At 43.0% G+C, this 17,888-nt stretch overlaps 1 protein-coding gene across 2 annotated transcripts in view; it reads right to left on the minus strand.

Annotated features, from left to right (window-relative positions):
* RLF (RLF zinc finger) overlaps nt 1-17,731 on the minus strand; it is a 32,044-nt gene extending 14,313 nt beyond the window's left edge. The window contains exons 1-2 of one of the 2 annotated variants that reach the window (XM_033158057.1): nt 17,381-17,611; nt 2,829-2,983 (exon numbers count right to left, since the gene is read on the minus strand). In XM_033158057.1, coding sequence (XP_033013948.1) covers nt 2,829-2,983; nt 17,381-17,533 — 308 coding nt within the window. In that variant the 5' untranslated portion in view covers nt 17,534-17,611. Of the gene's footprint in view, nt 1-2,828; nt 2,984-17,380 lie in introns of both variants that reach the window. The other variant, XM_033158058.1, reaches the window with a different exon arrangement.
* Between the last annotated feature and the right edge of the window lie 157 nt (nt 17,732-17,888).

Below are 17,888 nucleotides of genomic sequence, written 5' to 3' on the forward strand. Positions count from 1 at the left end.
ATAATCTCTCTAGGTCAAAAGAATGTGAAAACATAGTAGAAAAGAGCTGAAGTTGTTAAGCAGCATAACAATTGCTACTAGTAGTGATGCTGCCTCCCGTGAGAAGAACTCAAGATAGATGCACTGTAACAATATTTAGTTGGAATTATAGCACTGAATGATTATCAGGCTGTATTGGCAGCTTATTCTTAACAGCATCTTTGACCTAAGAAAACCAATGTGATGCATAATAATGGTCTTGCAGATTCAATGACATTTTGAATTTTCAGGTACCGAGTTCCAAAGAAGTACCGTTTATAATATATGTAGCCAGGGAACAAAAGTAGATAGGCTCAAGCTTCACTAAGATGGCATGATCCATGTCATTTACAAGTTCAAAATAATGCTTATTTCTCTACACATAATTGAAATTTGCATTCCACCGTTCTTCCGGTCAGTGTATACAGGGTTATACATTCCGCTCCCCCAATCACAATACCCCCATGAGACAGATTAAGTCTCCCTCATTCAAGTGCAGCTCTCTACTCACTATACCACACTCTACCCACTACACCGCACAGTCTCTGGTGCTTCCCATTGTCCTAAATTTAGGACACAGATTGACTGGTAAAATCCTAGCAGTTACACATGCTCGCATCAGAGTTCCCCCACCTCCTGATCACTTAAGCTAAAAGGGAAGGGAGTAACCTTTGTCACAGAACGGATCCTGAAAGTTTGGTGGCATTGGCCCTGGAGGATACACATCATGGGGTATACATCCTCCCAGCAAACTGCCCCCCATCCTTTGGGTTTCAGGTTAAAGAGAAGCAACTGGTCTCCATGCCAAACTCCCTGCCCAACAGGGTGGATTTGATTTAAATCAAATAGATTTAAATCACAATTTAAATCACTAGTCTGTAAGACTTGGTTTCAATCACTTTTTTACAGAATGACTTATTCTTGCTGGTATAATCTTAATATTTACACCCAGATGAAGGTTTCATTTTTGGAATAATAAATTTTCAGAGTAGTTTTTAAAGTTATATCAAAAATTACTAATTTGGTTATACTCTTAGAAATACATAGACAGATAATTATGAAATTATTGTGAGGTTTAATAAGTTAACTGTTTATATTTGGACAACTTTTCTGCTGTACTTTATTGGAAGGAGAAAAAATAATCATTTCCTTAATAACAATTTAAAGAATTTATTTTTGACTAAAACAACAACATTATAGCATATGTATATCCATGTTTGTTAACTGATGTGGTTAAACAATTTTTTTAAAAAAATACGTTTTAGCACACATTATAGGTTTTCTCCTCCAGGGAAGAGAATATTGTGATAAATCTCAGGCGATAAATACAAATGTAATGGAATCTCAGAGGGGCTATATCTCCCAGCAGGCCTGGCTTTGGAGAGACTGGCCTTCCTTTTTCTAGAGGCGGGGTGGAGGAGAGATACAGTTGATATGCCTAGGTTGGAACAGGTTTGCAGAAAGAACAGGCTAAGGAGAAACAGGCTGGTGGAAAGCTGGAAAAGAGAACCAAGGATTGGAGCAGAGAACTTCAGGAATTCTTGCTGCAGGACTGAAGTTCCAGGTACAGACTTTATTGTTTGGACAATGTCAGGCAAGCCCTGGGAAGAAGGGCCTGGAACCAGTGAACTCTTATTAGTTGACTGGCAAGCACTTCAAGGTCTCGCCAAGAACTTGAAGATCCCAATTACTATTTCCTCCACCACCACCACACCATCCCCTTTGGATTTGCGTCTACATTCAGGTGCCTATTCTGTACAGTTAAGTATTAGTGCAGTTGTTGGAACCCAGTGGGATTGGTTGCCAGCCCTGAAGCGCCTTCAGCACTTGCCTCAAGTCTGAGTTGCAGAGACATGCAACTGACTTGCACAATTATTACACAAAGATCCCAAGACTTGAAGGAGTATTCTGCACTTTCATTTTTAATGCTTCACACTTAGCTACTTGTGCAGATCTATTCCACTCCAAACAATCTACTCATTGAACCTCTCGGAACTTGATTCTGTGTATATAAATTTGCAAAGGAACAATGGGATTAAGGTTTTTTTCCTCAACTCTGTATGTTTATTTTATAACTTTTTTTCTGTGGACAAAAAGGCATGTTATCTGTGCAGACACAAATTCACACTTTTGAGAACTGCAAAAACAAGCATCTGTGATAATATCTTCTTGTTAGAAAAAAATGCCCCACAGAATCTTACAGAAACCTCTGGAACAGCATGACATTTTGAATAGATTAATGGAATTCATTTACCAAAAAAATTAAACATTGCATATAAAGCCTCATGCAACATAATTAAAAACAAATCCTTATTTCCTGATGAATAGCCTTTGGACTATAATGTAACTTAAATAGAAAACTATCTTTAGAAAGAGTTTTCCTCCAAAAGCACTTTATTTTAAAAAAATCCAATTTAAATTTAAAAAAATCAATTTAAATAAAAAAATCCTTTAAAAAAAAATATCATTGATTTTTATCCACCCTGCTGCCCAAGAGACTGCAGCCTCACACTCTTGCCCCATTCTTTGCTGTCAGTATACAGACCCCACAATTTCCTACAACGAAGTGGGGTGTCTGCATGCCAGAGATGGGAGGGGAGCATTCCAACTTCCACTGCCTTTTTGAAAATATAGAATAGTTGTTTTCACCTTTGATAATGACCTTCCCCCACCCAAGGATGTATGCAAACAGGCACCCTGCTTTGTTGATACAGGGAATGCTATTTTCAATATCAGACAGGTGGGCACATTAATTTGCTGTTGATCAAATTCCCTTTTCTGTTAAAAAGCCATGTCCCAAATGTACTTACAACACTAGCCTGCCAATTACCAGAAGGACTTCTTCACATTCGGTAGTCAAGTAAGGTCGGGCATTGGCAAAGCTCTGAATGGCGACTTGATACACTTCCAAGAAAGGCAGAACATGCTCCGAAGCACCCGGATTGTCAGCATATTGTAGCAATGTCTATAAATGAAAAGATGTAATACGGTAATATTTGTTCTCAACTCTGTTTAAGCTGTTTCAAGGCAATGTTATAATTCTATGCTGAGGATATTAAGCTTTCCAACTTTTCTCAAAAGCAAAAACAAAGAAATGGCAACCTGCCACTCTACTCTTTTTTGCCTTCCTCCTAAAGCAAAACTGCTAATACTAAATACCATTATTTATGGTTCTCTCAAGAATGTAGCTCCTGAAAGAACTGCTATATGACAGCAGCGGCGTATAAGCTCATGAACTAGCAAGTTTTATCTACAGCCTTTTGTAGACACAGCACCTGCACTCAAAACAGTCTTTATATACCTCACAATGAAAATTTGTATTCACAACTTGTGGGTACGATTTAACATCCACCACATTTCCCTACATGGCAATCACTTTTCTTTTTCTTGGGAGGATCACGTTCACCAAGCATATAGTGGCACATGCCAAACCCATTCACAAAAGCATAATACATGTGTATGCTCACAACCAGAGATGCAGTCTATGTGGGTTTTCTGTCAAATACAGTGGGGCTATCAGCAGAACTGAGCTATGCATTGCATACACCTTGATAAGGTATATGGAAGACCCTGAAAAACTAGGGCCAAACTAGGCGAATGTGGAAAATCCATTATCAGGTTTTCCCAAAATGTTTTTCTTTCATTAAAAGCAGCTGCAGAACCAGTAGCATCTCTGTCTTCCTCCCTTTCTGTGCTTAATAACAGCTTGTGAAGTAAAGTCAATTAGTGTGTTGTCAGGGGAAGCAGAGGGAAGAAATCACATCCCTGCAACTTCACCATCCAAATCCTTCACATACTGTAGTTGCTTTTAACCAAAATAGTGTTGGGGTGTCTTGGTGCTACCTTCAGGCAGGTTTTCACACCCCAGCATTTAGCAAACCAAGAGGTGTGAATCTTCCAGTGAAAAAAAATACACCAACTCTTGTGGCTCAGCAGAAGAACTATATTGACAAATAACTAGACCAAGTTCTTAATCTACTTTACTTTTGTTTAAACATGAAAACAATATATAGGTTAAGAGGAGTTTTAAAAAATCAAAAGATTACAAGGAATCATTTCAACAACTTAATCTTTTAGAATTTTACCACAGCTGCTATAATGTACCCAGAGTCAAGTCAGGTGAAGTGCTGGTGCAGCTTGTCTCGCCTTGAGCTCAGTCTAACATACTATTATTTCTCATGACTAAACAAAATTCATGGGCCTCTACAGCATTTTAACAATGGCCAGTCGGCATGCCAAAGCAAGCCATAGCTAACTTTTAGCTATGGCTTGCTATGACGTGAACCACCTCAATAGTCTTTCAAAATTATTTTCTAAGTTTCACTAAGAACTCATGGCCTAAACCAAGTTTGAAAACTTTGCTTCACAGGCCTAATTACAGGCCAAAGCCATGTCCACCTGCCCTACGTATAATATTGGTGACATCATCTGATATCCAAAAGATCAGGTATGCAGCAGGTAAAGTCATTCTCCAGGCCGAAAGGGGATTTTCAGGCACTTTGAGGCCGCAACTACCAGCTGATCAGAAGAGAGCACTATGGGATTAGCAGCACTAGGGTGTTCCCACTGGGAACTTCATACTGCAGCAGATGGAACTGGAGAAAGTGGCTTGGATGTATATTGCTGGAAGAAGTGCTTTGCATCCAAACCTCTTTCTCTACAGAAATGTCAAAGGAATGGTTACAGATACAAGCCCTGCCTACCTCTTTGAAGGTACATCCCCAGCATCAATCAGGTGACTAACACCTGCCAAAGTTCAAATGAGATTGCTCAATCACCTCAAATCATTAAGACATCAGATGACTGACAGATATGTGTTCCCACCGACCTATTCCAAGTCAGTTTGTGAGAGGTGAGGAGACATGGCTCATTACCTACCCTGGCCTAGTGTAATGCTTACATTTTAAACTTTGAACTAAAGTCTTCCTAAATCAGGTTTATTATTGCCTCCTTTCAACCCATTTCCTCCCCTCTTATAGGAAGAGCACTTTTAATACAAATACAAATGAACTATAAATTGGCATTTGACCTCATTGAGCTGATAGGAACCCCCTTTTTTAATCCTTTGCCCTAAGTTAATTTAGGTGACAAAGGTAAATAAAACAAAATATAACTAGCTACATAGCTGCCAGGGTGACAATAAATCAAAGCATATTTTTCATCAATACCTCTGACAGGTAGATCTGATCATGGATCCTAATTCTGAACACTGCTTGAGAAACACACCTTTCTACTGCGCACAATACTGATAAGCACAACACCCTCAGTGTTCCATGTGCTTTACTTACATACTCACTAATCCTTTCAATTTCTCTTGTTACATCAATTTTAACCTGATAATCCAAATGGGCCTATTAGAATTCGGCAGAGATGAATCATTAACTTTCCAAGTCTTTTGCTGTCTTTGTTTTCCTTTTCCTGTGAACATATCCTCAAATGGCATTTGCTTACTGCTTGACAACACTGCCCTGGGAAGTTACAGGCAGGTTTTTTGCGCGAGTTCTGCATGTCTAAGGGGACTTTGGGCTTCTGTTTCTTCAGCTATAAGACACTGCAGTCACATGGCAAACCAGTAAGTGCTTTCCAGCGCAATCTGCAATTCCATATAGGGATCTGCTGTTCTAAATCAAAAACCCTGTAGGCATGCTCAAGCCCTTGGGCTCACCTAAATGTGGTACTTGACTACTCAATTGTTTCAATCCGCTTCACTCTGTGGGCCTAATTACATTCATCCAAGCTCTCTGAAGAAGCCAGGTGGGCAAAATTTCAGGATGTTTTAAGGTGTGTCAATTCTTCTAGAGAACTACAGTAGCCCCAATATAGTGCTTTTTGCCACCAGTGCAAAAGGAAAACCTGCAAGATTGTGTCTACCAACTGCTAGCAGCTTGAATAGTGGAAGTTAAATTTAAATGCTTGTATTGCACTCTTTTTCCAGCCTCTTGCGACCACAAGCAGTTCTCAATGAATTATCAAATATCATAGCTAAATACTCTTACATTTGTACAGCTATAAATGAACTTAAGCTCACTGTCTTGTTTAACCAGACTATTCAAGTATTTGGCCATGTTCTTTCATTAGTCTGAACACCAACCTTTCCCATGATTATATAAAAAAGGTGGAATCTTATTTAGCTTTCTCCTTTATATGAGCTAAAGCAAACAGGGAGAAGCTTTTTATCCAGTCACAAGTTTATGGAGTAAAGGGGCAAAAAATACCCAAACCACTCATGCGTGCGTGTACACACACACACACAGTAGTCAATCACTTGCACACTACAGTGGTACCTCGGGTTAAGAACTTAATTCGTTCTGGAGGTCCGTTCTTAACCTGAAACTGTTCTTAACCTGAGGTACCACTTTAGTTAATGGGGCCTCCCGCTGCTGCCGTGCCGCCAGAGCACAATTTCTGTTCTCATCCTGAAGCAAAATTCTTAACCCGAGGTACTATTTCTGGGTTAGTGGCGTCTGTAACCTGAAGTGTCTGTAACCCGAGGTACCACTGTATCTCAGATCATCCTAGTGAGTCAAATAATAAATAAAAAGCCAAGATCTACAGCAGGTGAGCTTTCATGAATATAGGAATATAGTTTCTGCTGCCTGTCAACAGCTAGGGTCAACTCAGTACTCATAATTAGGAGGTTCATAATTATAAGGCTTTCTCGTTATACTTCTTAAACACATTTATTCTGTAAATTTGTACATGTATGCAGCATCACAGAACTTCCCTGACACACCCAGTACCTCACCAGCAATAATCACAGCTTTATGCAAAGTGCTACACTCAACTACTAACACTCAATGCCCTATTTCTGTGTGTCAATGAAACAAATGCGTCAATGTGATAATCAGAAGTTGGATTCTGGAAAATCTTAGGGTTGCAGAAGGGAAGAGTGGAATATGCTCCACAGATCTTGCTATCCCCAGCAATACTTATTTCCACAAAGATTTGTTGAGTGCATTAACTAGAAAACCATTTTGCCCAAATCCATACAGTGGTACCACGGGTTGCGTACGTAATTGGTTCTGGGTTACAGTTCGTAACCCGAAAAGTACGCAACCCGAACAAGTGCGCAAAAAACCCGGAAGTAGCGGTTTGCACACGCACGAACGTGTCTGCGCATGCGCAAACGGCGCAGAACGCTTCTGTGCATCCGCGCACTGCGCGCGCTCCGGGTTGCGTTTCCGGGTTACCGGAGTTCGTAACCCGGAGCGTACATAACCCGAGGTACGACTGAATTTGTGATTCCAGAAGATTTCAGCATGTTTTTTTTTGTACAAGAATTTGTTTGTAAATAAGAAAAGAGAAGAATAGCAGTTTGTTTATGTTTATGTTTACTTTGTTGTGTTTGTGTTTGTCTTTATGTGTATTTGTACTTTTATGTGTATTTTTAAATAATAAAGAGTTTTACAACAACAACAAAAGATTTAAGCATGTTGGAATGGCATGAACTTTTGACATTCCATACATGTGCCTTGACGCGCTGTCCCAACAGAAGTCACCTTACAAAATTATAAAGAGGTGAAATACAATATACTAAGGATACATTCAAATGGAGGAACTAACTGGTACTGAACACACCTGGCTCTTACAAAAGATACGGGTGAAACAAAAAATTAGAATATTGTGGAAAAGTTCCTTTATTTCAGTAATTCAACTTAAAAGGTGAAACTAATATATGAGATAGACTCATGACATGCAAAGGGAGATGTCAAGCCTTTATTTGTTATAAATGTGATGATTATGGCGTACAGCTGATGAAAACCCCAAATTCACAATATCAGAAAATTAGATTATTAAATGAAATCAACAAAACAAGGATTGCAAATAGAAGAATATTGGACCTCTGAAAAGTAGAAGCATGCATATGTACTCAGTACTTGGTTTGGGCCCCTTTTGCATCAATTACTGCCTCAATGCAGCATGGCATGGATGCTATCAGCCTGTGGCACTGCTGAGGTGTTATGGAAGACCAGGATGCTTCAATAGTGGCCTTCAGCTCTTCTGCATTGCTCAGTCTCATGTCTCTCATCTTTCTCTTGGCAATGCCCCATAGATTCTCTATGGGGTTCAGGTCAGGCAAGTTTGCTGGCCAATCAAGCACAGTAATCCCATGGGCATTGAACCAGGTTTTGGTACTTTTGGCAGTGTGGGCAGGTGTCACGTCCTGCTGGAAAATGAAGTCAGCATCCCCATAAAGCTTGTCTGCAGAAGGAAGCATGAAGTGCTCCAAAATCTCCTGGTAGACAACTGCGTTGACCCTGGACTTAATGAAGCACAGTGGACCAACACCAGCAGATGACATGGCTCCCCAAATCAACACGGACTGTGGCAACTTCACACTGGACTTCAAGCATCTGGCATTGTGTGCCTCTCCATTTTTCCTCCAGACTCTGGGTCCTTGCTCTCATCAGAAAAGAGGACTTGGGACCACTGAGCAACAGCCCAGTTCTTTTTTTCTTTTGGAGCAGCTAGACAAGAGGAATACGACATTTGAAGCCTATCCATCTGTGAATAGTGGCTCTTGATGCACTAACTCCAGCCTCAGTCCACTCCTTGCGAAAGTCCCCAACACGTTTGAATGGTCTTTTCCTGACAATCCTCTCCAGGGTGCGGTCATCCCTGCTGCTTGTGCACCTTTTTCCTCCACATTTTCCCCTTCCGCATAACGTTCCATGAATGTTATTTGATACAGCACTTTGGGAACATCCAACTTCTTCTGCAATTACCTTTTGAGGCTTTCCCTCCTTATGGAGGGTCTCAGTGATGGTTTTCTGCACAACTGTCAGGTCAGCAGCCTTCCCCATGATTGTGATTCCTACTGAACCAGACTGAGAGACCATTTAAAGGCTCAGGAACCTTTTGCAGGTGTTATGGATTGAGTAGCTACTGCACGTTTTCACAATATTCTCATTTTCTGAGATTGTGAATTTGGGGTTTCCATCAGCTGTATGCCATAATCATCACAATTATAACAAATAAAGGCTTGACATATCTTGCTTTGCATGTCATGAGTCTATCTTATATATTAGTTTCACCTTTTAAGTTGAATTACTGAAATAAAGGAACTTTTCCACAATATTCTAATTTTTTGAGTTTCACCTGTACAACCTATCTGTACTGAAACAAGCAAAACTGATCACAGAATTGTAGCACTGGGAGGCGTCCTGGGGGGCATCTAGTCAAACTACCTGCAATGGAGGAATCACATTAAGAAAAGATGTGAAAACCATTAATAGATAAGAGCATCATATACAATGGAACTAGAAATACTGCTGCATTTCAACAGCAGTGATCGTGAAATTCTTGGAGGCAATTGGTTGCAAGCTCTCTTTCCATGTAATTATGTCAGTTCAAACATCTCCCACTAGTTGGAATTAGTTCAGGCACTGATAAAGTATCAGTGATGCATCATTTAACTGTGCAGTGGTACCTCGAGTCACAAACGCCTCAGGTTACAAACGCTTCAGGTTACAAACTCTGCTAACCTGGAAGAGTTACCTCAGGAAGAGTTGCCCCAGGATGAGAACGGAAATTGTGTGCCGGCGGTGTAGTGGCAGCAAGAGGCCCCATTAGCAAAAGCACACCTCTAGTTAAGAACAGTTTCAGATTAAGAATAGACCTCCAGAACAAATTAAGTTCATAACTAGAGGTACCACTGTATAACTTACTGTTTTGTAGAGTTTGCCCATTTCTACAGTCAGATCGCTAGAACAACAGAACTCAATTTCATATTTAACAGTGTATCCCTTTTCCTATTTAATGGTACCCCCCACGACACACACACACACTCTTTTGCATACTTTTTGTCCATGACACAGTTTGCGATTTTCTCAATTTGTAAAAAAAACACTACCCTTTAAAAAGAAATGTGACTATTTTTTGCTACTTTTTTTCATGACCATCAGTTCTCGCACTTCATGAAAGCTTTCTCAAGTTCCTTCCATCTTTCATGTTCTCCTTGGTTGGTGCTTTTACTTGAGTTTGTTGGGTTTATGTACAATTAAGCATTTGCCCTGAAGATACATCAAGAAAAAAGTCAATCCTTTCTCATGGTTCGGTAGGATTTTAAGCAACCATCACCTGCACCCCTAGCTTCTCCATCTGGTATCCCACTGCTTATTGACTTCTCATCTGCTCAATTCACACTTTACATGGTTGCATCCCCAATTCCTGTAAAGATAAAACTAAACCATTCCCACAAACTGTGCAACACTATCAACAGGTAAAGGTAAAGGTAAAGGGACCCCTGACCATCAGGTCCAGTCGTGTCCGACTCTGGGGTTGCGGCGCTCATCTCGCTCTATAGGCCGAGGGAGCCAGCGTTTGTCCGCAGACAGCTTCCGGGTCATGTGGCCAGCATGACAAAGCCGCTTCTGGCGAACCAGAGCAGCGCACGGAAACGCCGTTTACCTTCCCGCTGGAGCGGTCCCTATTTATCTACTTGCACTTTGACGTGCTTTCGAACTGCTAGGTGGGCAGGAGCTGGGACCGAGCAACGGGAGCTCACCCCGTGGCAGGGATTCGAACCGCCAACCTTCTGATCAGCAAGCCCTAGACTCTGTGGTTTAACCCACAGCGCCACCTGGGTCCCTATCAACAGGTAAGGAAGACTAAATAAGAGTGGAGACTCTCACACAGCATGCCACAGAAAACAAAACAGAAGAGTCCATGAGCCCCAAATACAATCTCACTGAATTTAAGAGCAGTTCTCAGAGGCTTGTCTAGTCCAGAATTCTGTCCTCACAGTGGCCAAAAAGATGTCTATGGGAAGTCCACAAGCAGGACATGAGCACTATAGTACTCCCACATAGAAAGGCTGCAAAGTGTCTCCCCAGTCACTTGTTATGGCCTTGTCTTCCAATCAGCCTCTGTTTGGCCTGCATAAATCAGTTGTATCCAGATTCAACTAAGCCAGGGGTAGGAAACCTAAGGCCTGGGGGCCGGATGCTGCCCAATCGCCTTCTCAATCCAGCCCGTGGACGGTCCAGGAATCAGCGTGTTTTTACATGAGTAGAATGTGTGCTTTTATTTAAAATGCATCTGTGGGTTATTTGTGGGGAATAGGAATTGGCTTATTTCCCCCAACCCCAAAATGGTCTGAGGAACGGTGGACCAGCCCAGGGCTGGAAAAGGTTGCTGACCCCTGAACTAAGCTCATAGCATACTTGGAAAGCTGCTGAGGTCCCAGCACAGTCCACCACTGACATAATGAGTACTCATTGGCAGTGTTAGAAACTTAGATATATAAGCTAGGCACAGAATAGCAGCTTAAACCAGAGTTACAGTCACCGGAACAGAATGCCATTGCCATTTTGGGGCCAGACAACTCAAAAGTTGTACAGTGGTACCCCGTGTTACACAGACGATCCACTTAACATGAACACCCCGGGGGGGGGGAACCTGGAAGTTTGCGCATTTTTGCGCTTCGGCGCATGTGCGAAGTGTGTAGAACGCTTCTGCACACCCGCGTGTGCTCCTGGGAGGACTTCCGGGTCGCGGAGGTCTGTAAGTCGAACGTACGCAACATGGAGCATACGCAACTCGAGGTATGACTGTATTTTTCAATACTTTTTGGTTCCTGAAATTCATTCTGATTGTGCAGATGAGAATGCACCTCCAGATGGTGGAGACACCAGGCGCCATTCTGTCATCCTGGCATCTTCACTTGGTCGCAAGTGACTGATAGCCAGGTGCAAAATGAGGTTGGTGCTTGGTGAATTTTGAATGCTGCTCCTTGGAGCACTATGTGTGCTGCTGATTGCGCAAGCATTGGAGGGGGTCCACCAGCAGACTTTGCACAGGACACCCTCATACTGTGAGTTGATCCTCACAGGATTCGGGTGCAACTGAGTTCTTTAAATATCTTTAGATGCAGATGTAAAAGAATTATCTTCCTCTGGGAAGGATGCCAGGTGTGTCTTTGTCCTTGGTTTGCCACCCTCCAATGAAGAGGCATGATCAGATCAGCAACTTACGCAGAAACATACAAGGTTCTACATTTAGGCAGGAATAACCAACTGGGGAAGCATTTGGCTTGCCAGTAGCACATGTGAAAAGAATCTAGGGGTTTTAGTAGACCACATGAGACAAGAGTTTGATGCAGCAGCAAAAAAGAAAAAAGAAAAAATGAATGCTAGGCAAAGCTGCATCAACACAAGTATAGTCTCTTATCAAGGGAAGGTACAGTCCCACTCTATTCTGCCTTGGTCAGACCACACCTGAAGTACTGTGTCCAGTTCTGAATGTCACAATGTAAGAAGGCTATTGACACCAAGCCTTATGAGGAACGGTTGAGGGAGCTGGGTATGTTTAGCGGGGGGGGGGGGGGAGAAACAGAGAAGAGGATAGCCATCTTCAAATATCTAAAGGACTGTCACATGGAAGATGGAGCAAGCTTGCTTTCTCCTGCTCCAGAGGGTAGGACCCAAACCAATGGATTCAAGTGGAGATTCCGACTTATCAGGAGGAAGAACCTTCTTTTTTTAAAAAAAATATAATTATTTTTATTAAAGATTTGCTTGATTTACAAAGGTATGTGCAATGTCTCTCATATTTTTTCCCATGTAACATTTTTACAAGTCAGATTCGTTTGTTGAGACATTAGGAAGAAAAGAGGGAAAGAGGTGGGTGGGGTGGGGAGATGGGTGGGGTGGCGATGTTTCTACTTAATATATGTAGGGTTTGGTGTCAGCGGTTTGCGCAGGTTCTCTGTTGTTCACTTGTGCTCCTTTGGTGGTGAGAGAGGTCAGGGTTGGTGTAGGGCGTGCTTGTTCATTTGTGGTTCGCTGTGGTGGTCTTTGGTTTCCTGTGTGAGTGGGGTGGGTGAGTATTTTTTATCAGGTTAGCCATATTGATTTGTATGCTGCTGGTAGATTTCTGTTGTTGTCTTGTTGGGCTGCATGTGTGATGAAGGGGAGCCATACTGGGGTGAAGGTGTCTTCTTCTATTTGTCTCAGTGACAGTTTCATCTTACTGATGAGTTTTTCTAGTAGGGCTGTTTCCCATACAACTGGTCCATGCTTACTCCTGACAGGTCTCGCCAGTGCCTGGTTGTGATGTTTCTGGCTGCTGACAGTAGGTGAGTTATGAGTTCTTTGTGGGTGGTGTAAGTGGGCATTGTTGTCTTGGAAAATGTTTAGTGGACCAATTCTGGGGTGATTTCTAGCACTTGCTTGGTTATCTCACATATTTCTCGTATCGCTGTTGTCCAGAATCGTTGGATTTTGGGACACTCCCACCACATGTGAAGGTATGTGCATGTGGAGGTGCACCCTCTCCAGCATTTTGGTGAGGTTCCTGGGCATATTAGCACTAGTTTTCTTGGCATTAGGTACCATCTAGAGATTAATTTCAGGGTGAGTTATTTTCTTTTCATTGATAGGGATTTGAAGGGGGGTTTAGGCCACATTCTGGTCCATTGGGTGGGGTTCATTTCATATCCTATGTCATCCTCCCATTGTTTTTTGATTGCGTCTAGGGAGTTCATGGGATTTTTGAGTAGTATTTTGTATATTGCGGATACTATCCCTCTGCCGTGTCCCTTTGTCGTTAGGATGAGATTTTTGAAAGTTATCAGGGGTCTAGTTGCTGATGAATTTACTGCTGGATTGTTTAAGAGTGCATGTAATTGGTGTTGTGCTAACCAGGGCATTTGGAGCAGGAAGAACCTTCTGACAGTAAGAGCTGTTTGTCAGTAGAACAGACGCCCTTGGAAGATAGTGGACTCCCCCTTCCTTGGAGGTTTTTAAGCAAAGGTTGGGTGGTCATCTGTCATGGGTGCTTTAGTTAAGATTCCTGTATTGCAGGGGGTGGACTAGATGATCCTCAGGATGCCTTCCAACTCTAAGATTCTATGATATGGGATGGGTAGCTATTACCCTTACAAAATGTAAAAAGGAAAACATTTTGGGATTTATTAGTAAGACATGTCTCCAGCTGAAATCAGAAAAGGTGTGCTTCAGCAAGCAGAATTTTGGGAAACATTGCAATAAAGAGCTACTTGTATCTCAAGATGGAAATACAGAAGGATAGCTGTGTTAGGCTGGTACAGCAGAAAGAAGATATTTTAGGACAGGAATTGAAGAAGCCATTAATATGTTCACATATTGTTGGGACAGGAGAGTACCCATGGTCATGCCATTGGCCTCAAAATACAACTCCTCTACAAATCTTTAGGTTGGTGGCACTGCCTTGCAATTTTATCTGCAGGTCAATGTTGTTAGCGATCACTTGAGTTAATTGTCACATATTGTACTTTTGCATTTCACATAACAAAGAAATTCCATAAATCTGTATGAACTTGCGTCTAGACTAAATTTGTTTATCTTCAAGTTGCTACAAAACCCTCTAGGTTAGGCATCCCCAAACTCGGCCCTCCAGATGTTTTGGGACTACAGTTCCCACCATCCCTGACTACTGGTCCTGATAGCTAGGGATGATGGGAGTTGTAGTCCCAAAACATATGGAGGGCCGAGTTTGGGGATGCATGCTCTAGGTTGTACCAATTTTAGTCTCCCTTGGAGTACATCTGAAAATAATGACTTTAATAAATCTATTAACGACAGGGTAAACCTAACTAAATGCAGCCATTTATCATTTTTGTATTCCTACATGGATTTATAACAACCCCGTTGCTGTTATATCAAACACCACAGTACAGTATACAATAGCAGAGACATATAAACTTGGATGTGATATTCCATCAAAAGCTAGTAGGTTCATGTATTGAAAGCAGGAAGACTTGAAAGTGATTCATTGTCCTAAGGTGCAGCAGAATCTCATCTAGAAATCTAACAACTCAACCATTCTGTTAAATCTAGTATTAAATACCTAAAATTATGCTTTAATAAAAGTTGTAGAAAACTTTAAGATGCAAATATGGAAAATAAAAGGTTATCATTAAGCTGAATTGCCATTTGCCAAGGCAGTAAAAATCTTATTTTCACTGGGACATCAACACAAGCACATCTCTTTAAGCTAATCCAACACAATTACATTTTCTGAGCTTTGAACTAAATGTCAAATGTCACCTGTTTCTGTACACGTCAAGGCAGCCTAGAAGAATTATTAGTTTACAACTATTCAGAATCCATGTGTCTACTTGATGAACCAAGCTGACAATATAAACCATCACCCATTTCTGGAGGCCATGTGGCATGCACATTTTTCTGTGCCCCAATCCTTCTACGTCAATGGTTCAGATCAACACAAAGTGACCAGAGTGTTTTAGTATTGCAGGACCTGGTGGACACTAAAAGCAGCTACTCCAAGCACTCATGGTGTCAGCTGAAGCCTTTAGAACACTATAGCCCAGTGGTGGCTAACCTGCCATTCTCCAGATGCTGTTGAGATAAAAAAACTTCCACCAGTCCCAATCAGCAAAGGCAACCATCAAAGACTCAGAATTGTGCTCCAGCTCACTGGTTAGCCATGGCTGCCCTAGTCCCAAAAGCCTACTCAATGAAACTTAAGCCTAAATAAATGCATAACTGAAATAACTGCATCTTCTTGGCCCTGTTTTTACATGCCTCCATTTCCCTCCCCCTATCTATTTTTGCATGGCAAAACTGTACTCTTATTTTTTTCTAAAGCACCAAATGCATAGAAGGCACCATCTAAATCAATATTAAAGGGCTCCCTCCACTGTGTTTTGCCTCCCTCTGCTAGTGCTATAAGCAGTTCACATCAGCAAGAGTGGAGGTGTTCTTCCAAAGTACTCTTAGATGGTTCTTCTTAATCGTAAAATTGGACATTATCTCAATCCATTTATACGACAAATGGGTGAACACTTTTATCCAAAATATTAAGTTACCATTTTGTATGATCCATACCCAACCTTTGAATAAAATCATCAAACTCAAAGGAGAACTGGATGGCCTTCATCTGACAGTGAAAATGTAACAGAGCTTTTAGTAGGAAAACATGTCTAAGGAAGAGTTTCTCAATTTGGGGACTACCAATATGTTGACTCCAGAAACAACCCACTTGACTTCAATGGATAACCCATACTCACTAATTCACAAATCTTTCTCAACCCTTTAATCTTTTCCAAGTATCAAATATTTCTTTCTACATTGACATCCAACAAAGCTATCTGAAAATATTATCTAACCTGTTGCAAGCTTGTAATAGAAACCACGTGGACATATTTTATGTGGCATGTTTATGTTTGTATATAAACACTTTGTTGAAACTTTCAACCCAAAACTATATTTAACATACAAAATCTACTGCAATATGAGTTGGAAAAAGAATTGAAACTCCATTTTCAAATAAAGTCATACCAATAGGACTATTCGATTCAGAACACCATACAAAGTGATTGACATCCAAGTTGTCAATACGGGTTTTTATATTGCAACAGTGAACTGGCATTCATAGTTGCTTACAAGAACTCAAAGCAAATAGAAAAATAAGAATAAAGCCATATTATACTCAATCCACACTCTCGGAACCATAAGTAACACATAGAAAACAAGTTATTGTTTACTATTAAAAGGCTTTAGCAAACCACAGAAATAGGAGCCTGGCAAATATGTTAGGAGTGGAGATTTCGGAAGTAGGAAGCCACCACAGAAAGGGCCCTGTCTCTGGCAAATACACATCTAATCTTTGGGAGCTCCTGAAGCAAGGCCTCATCTTTGGGCAGACTCACACAAGATACTATACACAGCCCCATCGGAAGCAGAGAGCCAGATAAACATTTTTATTGACGAGAAAGAGGAACAAATAAAGAAAGATCCTCAACATGTAGGGAAATAACCCCCTCAACTACAGGACATGGAGTGGCTGCAAACAGCGGCAAGGAAAAGAGAGAAAGAGTCCGCGGAAGGAGGGAGGGGTGTCATGGATTTCGTTAAACGAAGCCCCCCCCCCCGCTCCCGTTTAACCAACTGCTACTCTTCCTCCTTCAATTCCAGCACTGCCACAAAAAGAGGCGGCGGGGCGGGGAGAGCGCGCCGAAAACACCACCATCCGGAAGCGGCCGCGGAGAAAGCCCGAGCGCGCTGGGCTGGGCGCAGAAGGGAGGCAGCCCCCCGAGAAGAGCGACGGCCATCGGGTCCTGGAACCCGAACCTTCCGCGAAGCCCGACACGAGAAGAAACGGGAAGCGGCGTCGCCGGAGCCTCCCAATAGGGACGGTTCCTCGGCCCCGCCTCCCCAGCGCCAGGCAACGGCTCGCCGCCGCCGCCGCCCCCTGCGCCTCAGCCTCCTCCTCCTCCGCGGGGCCCCGGCGCCCGAAACCTCCTCGAGCGGCCCAGCCCGGTGATCCTCGCCGCCGCCGCCAACCGTCCCGCGCGCGAGCGCCTCCCCCCCCCCCCCAACAAAAATAACCGCCCGAGCGCCAGGCCCGCCCCACTCACCTGACAGAAGTCCCGGCAATAGGCGCCCGACGAGCCCTCGTCCACCCCCTGCTCTCTGAGCTCCGCCTGCAGCTGCCGGAGCCGAGAGCTGAGGCCGGCGGCCAGCCGGGGCATCTCTGGCTGCAGGGCCGCGTCAGCCTCGGCGTCCGCCATCTGCACCCGGCCCCACCGCGCGTAGGCAACGAATCACGTGACCCCGCAGCCGCTGACCACATCGGCGGGGGACGGGCCCACGTGATCCGCCGGACCCGCCCACTCCCGGCTCCTGCGCATGCTGCCGCCCTTCGGCGGGGCGGGAAGGAGGCCGCGAAAGACAGGTTCCCATTGGGCGCTGGCCTCTCTCGCGGGACGATGACGCCATTGCATCGCGCTGCTGGAGCTGGTGTCTTCCCTCCCACCCTATTTCCCAGCGCTACCCAATGGGGAGGAGGGGCGGAGCTTCTTCGGAGAGGCGGGGGAGGAAGGGAAGCTTCCGGCGTGGAGCTGCAGCAAGAAGGTCGAATGCGAT

This window comes from Lacerta agilis, chromosome 8, assembly GCF_009819535.1.
Source record: "Lacerta agilis isolate rLacAgi1 chromosome 8, rLacAgi1.pri, whole genome shotgun sequence".
Taxonomy (NCBI): domain Eukaryota; kingdom Metazoa; phylum Chordata; class Lepidosauria; order Squamata; family Lacertidae; genus Lacerta; species Lacerta agilis.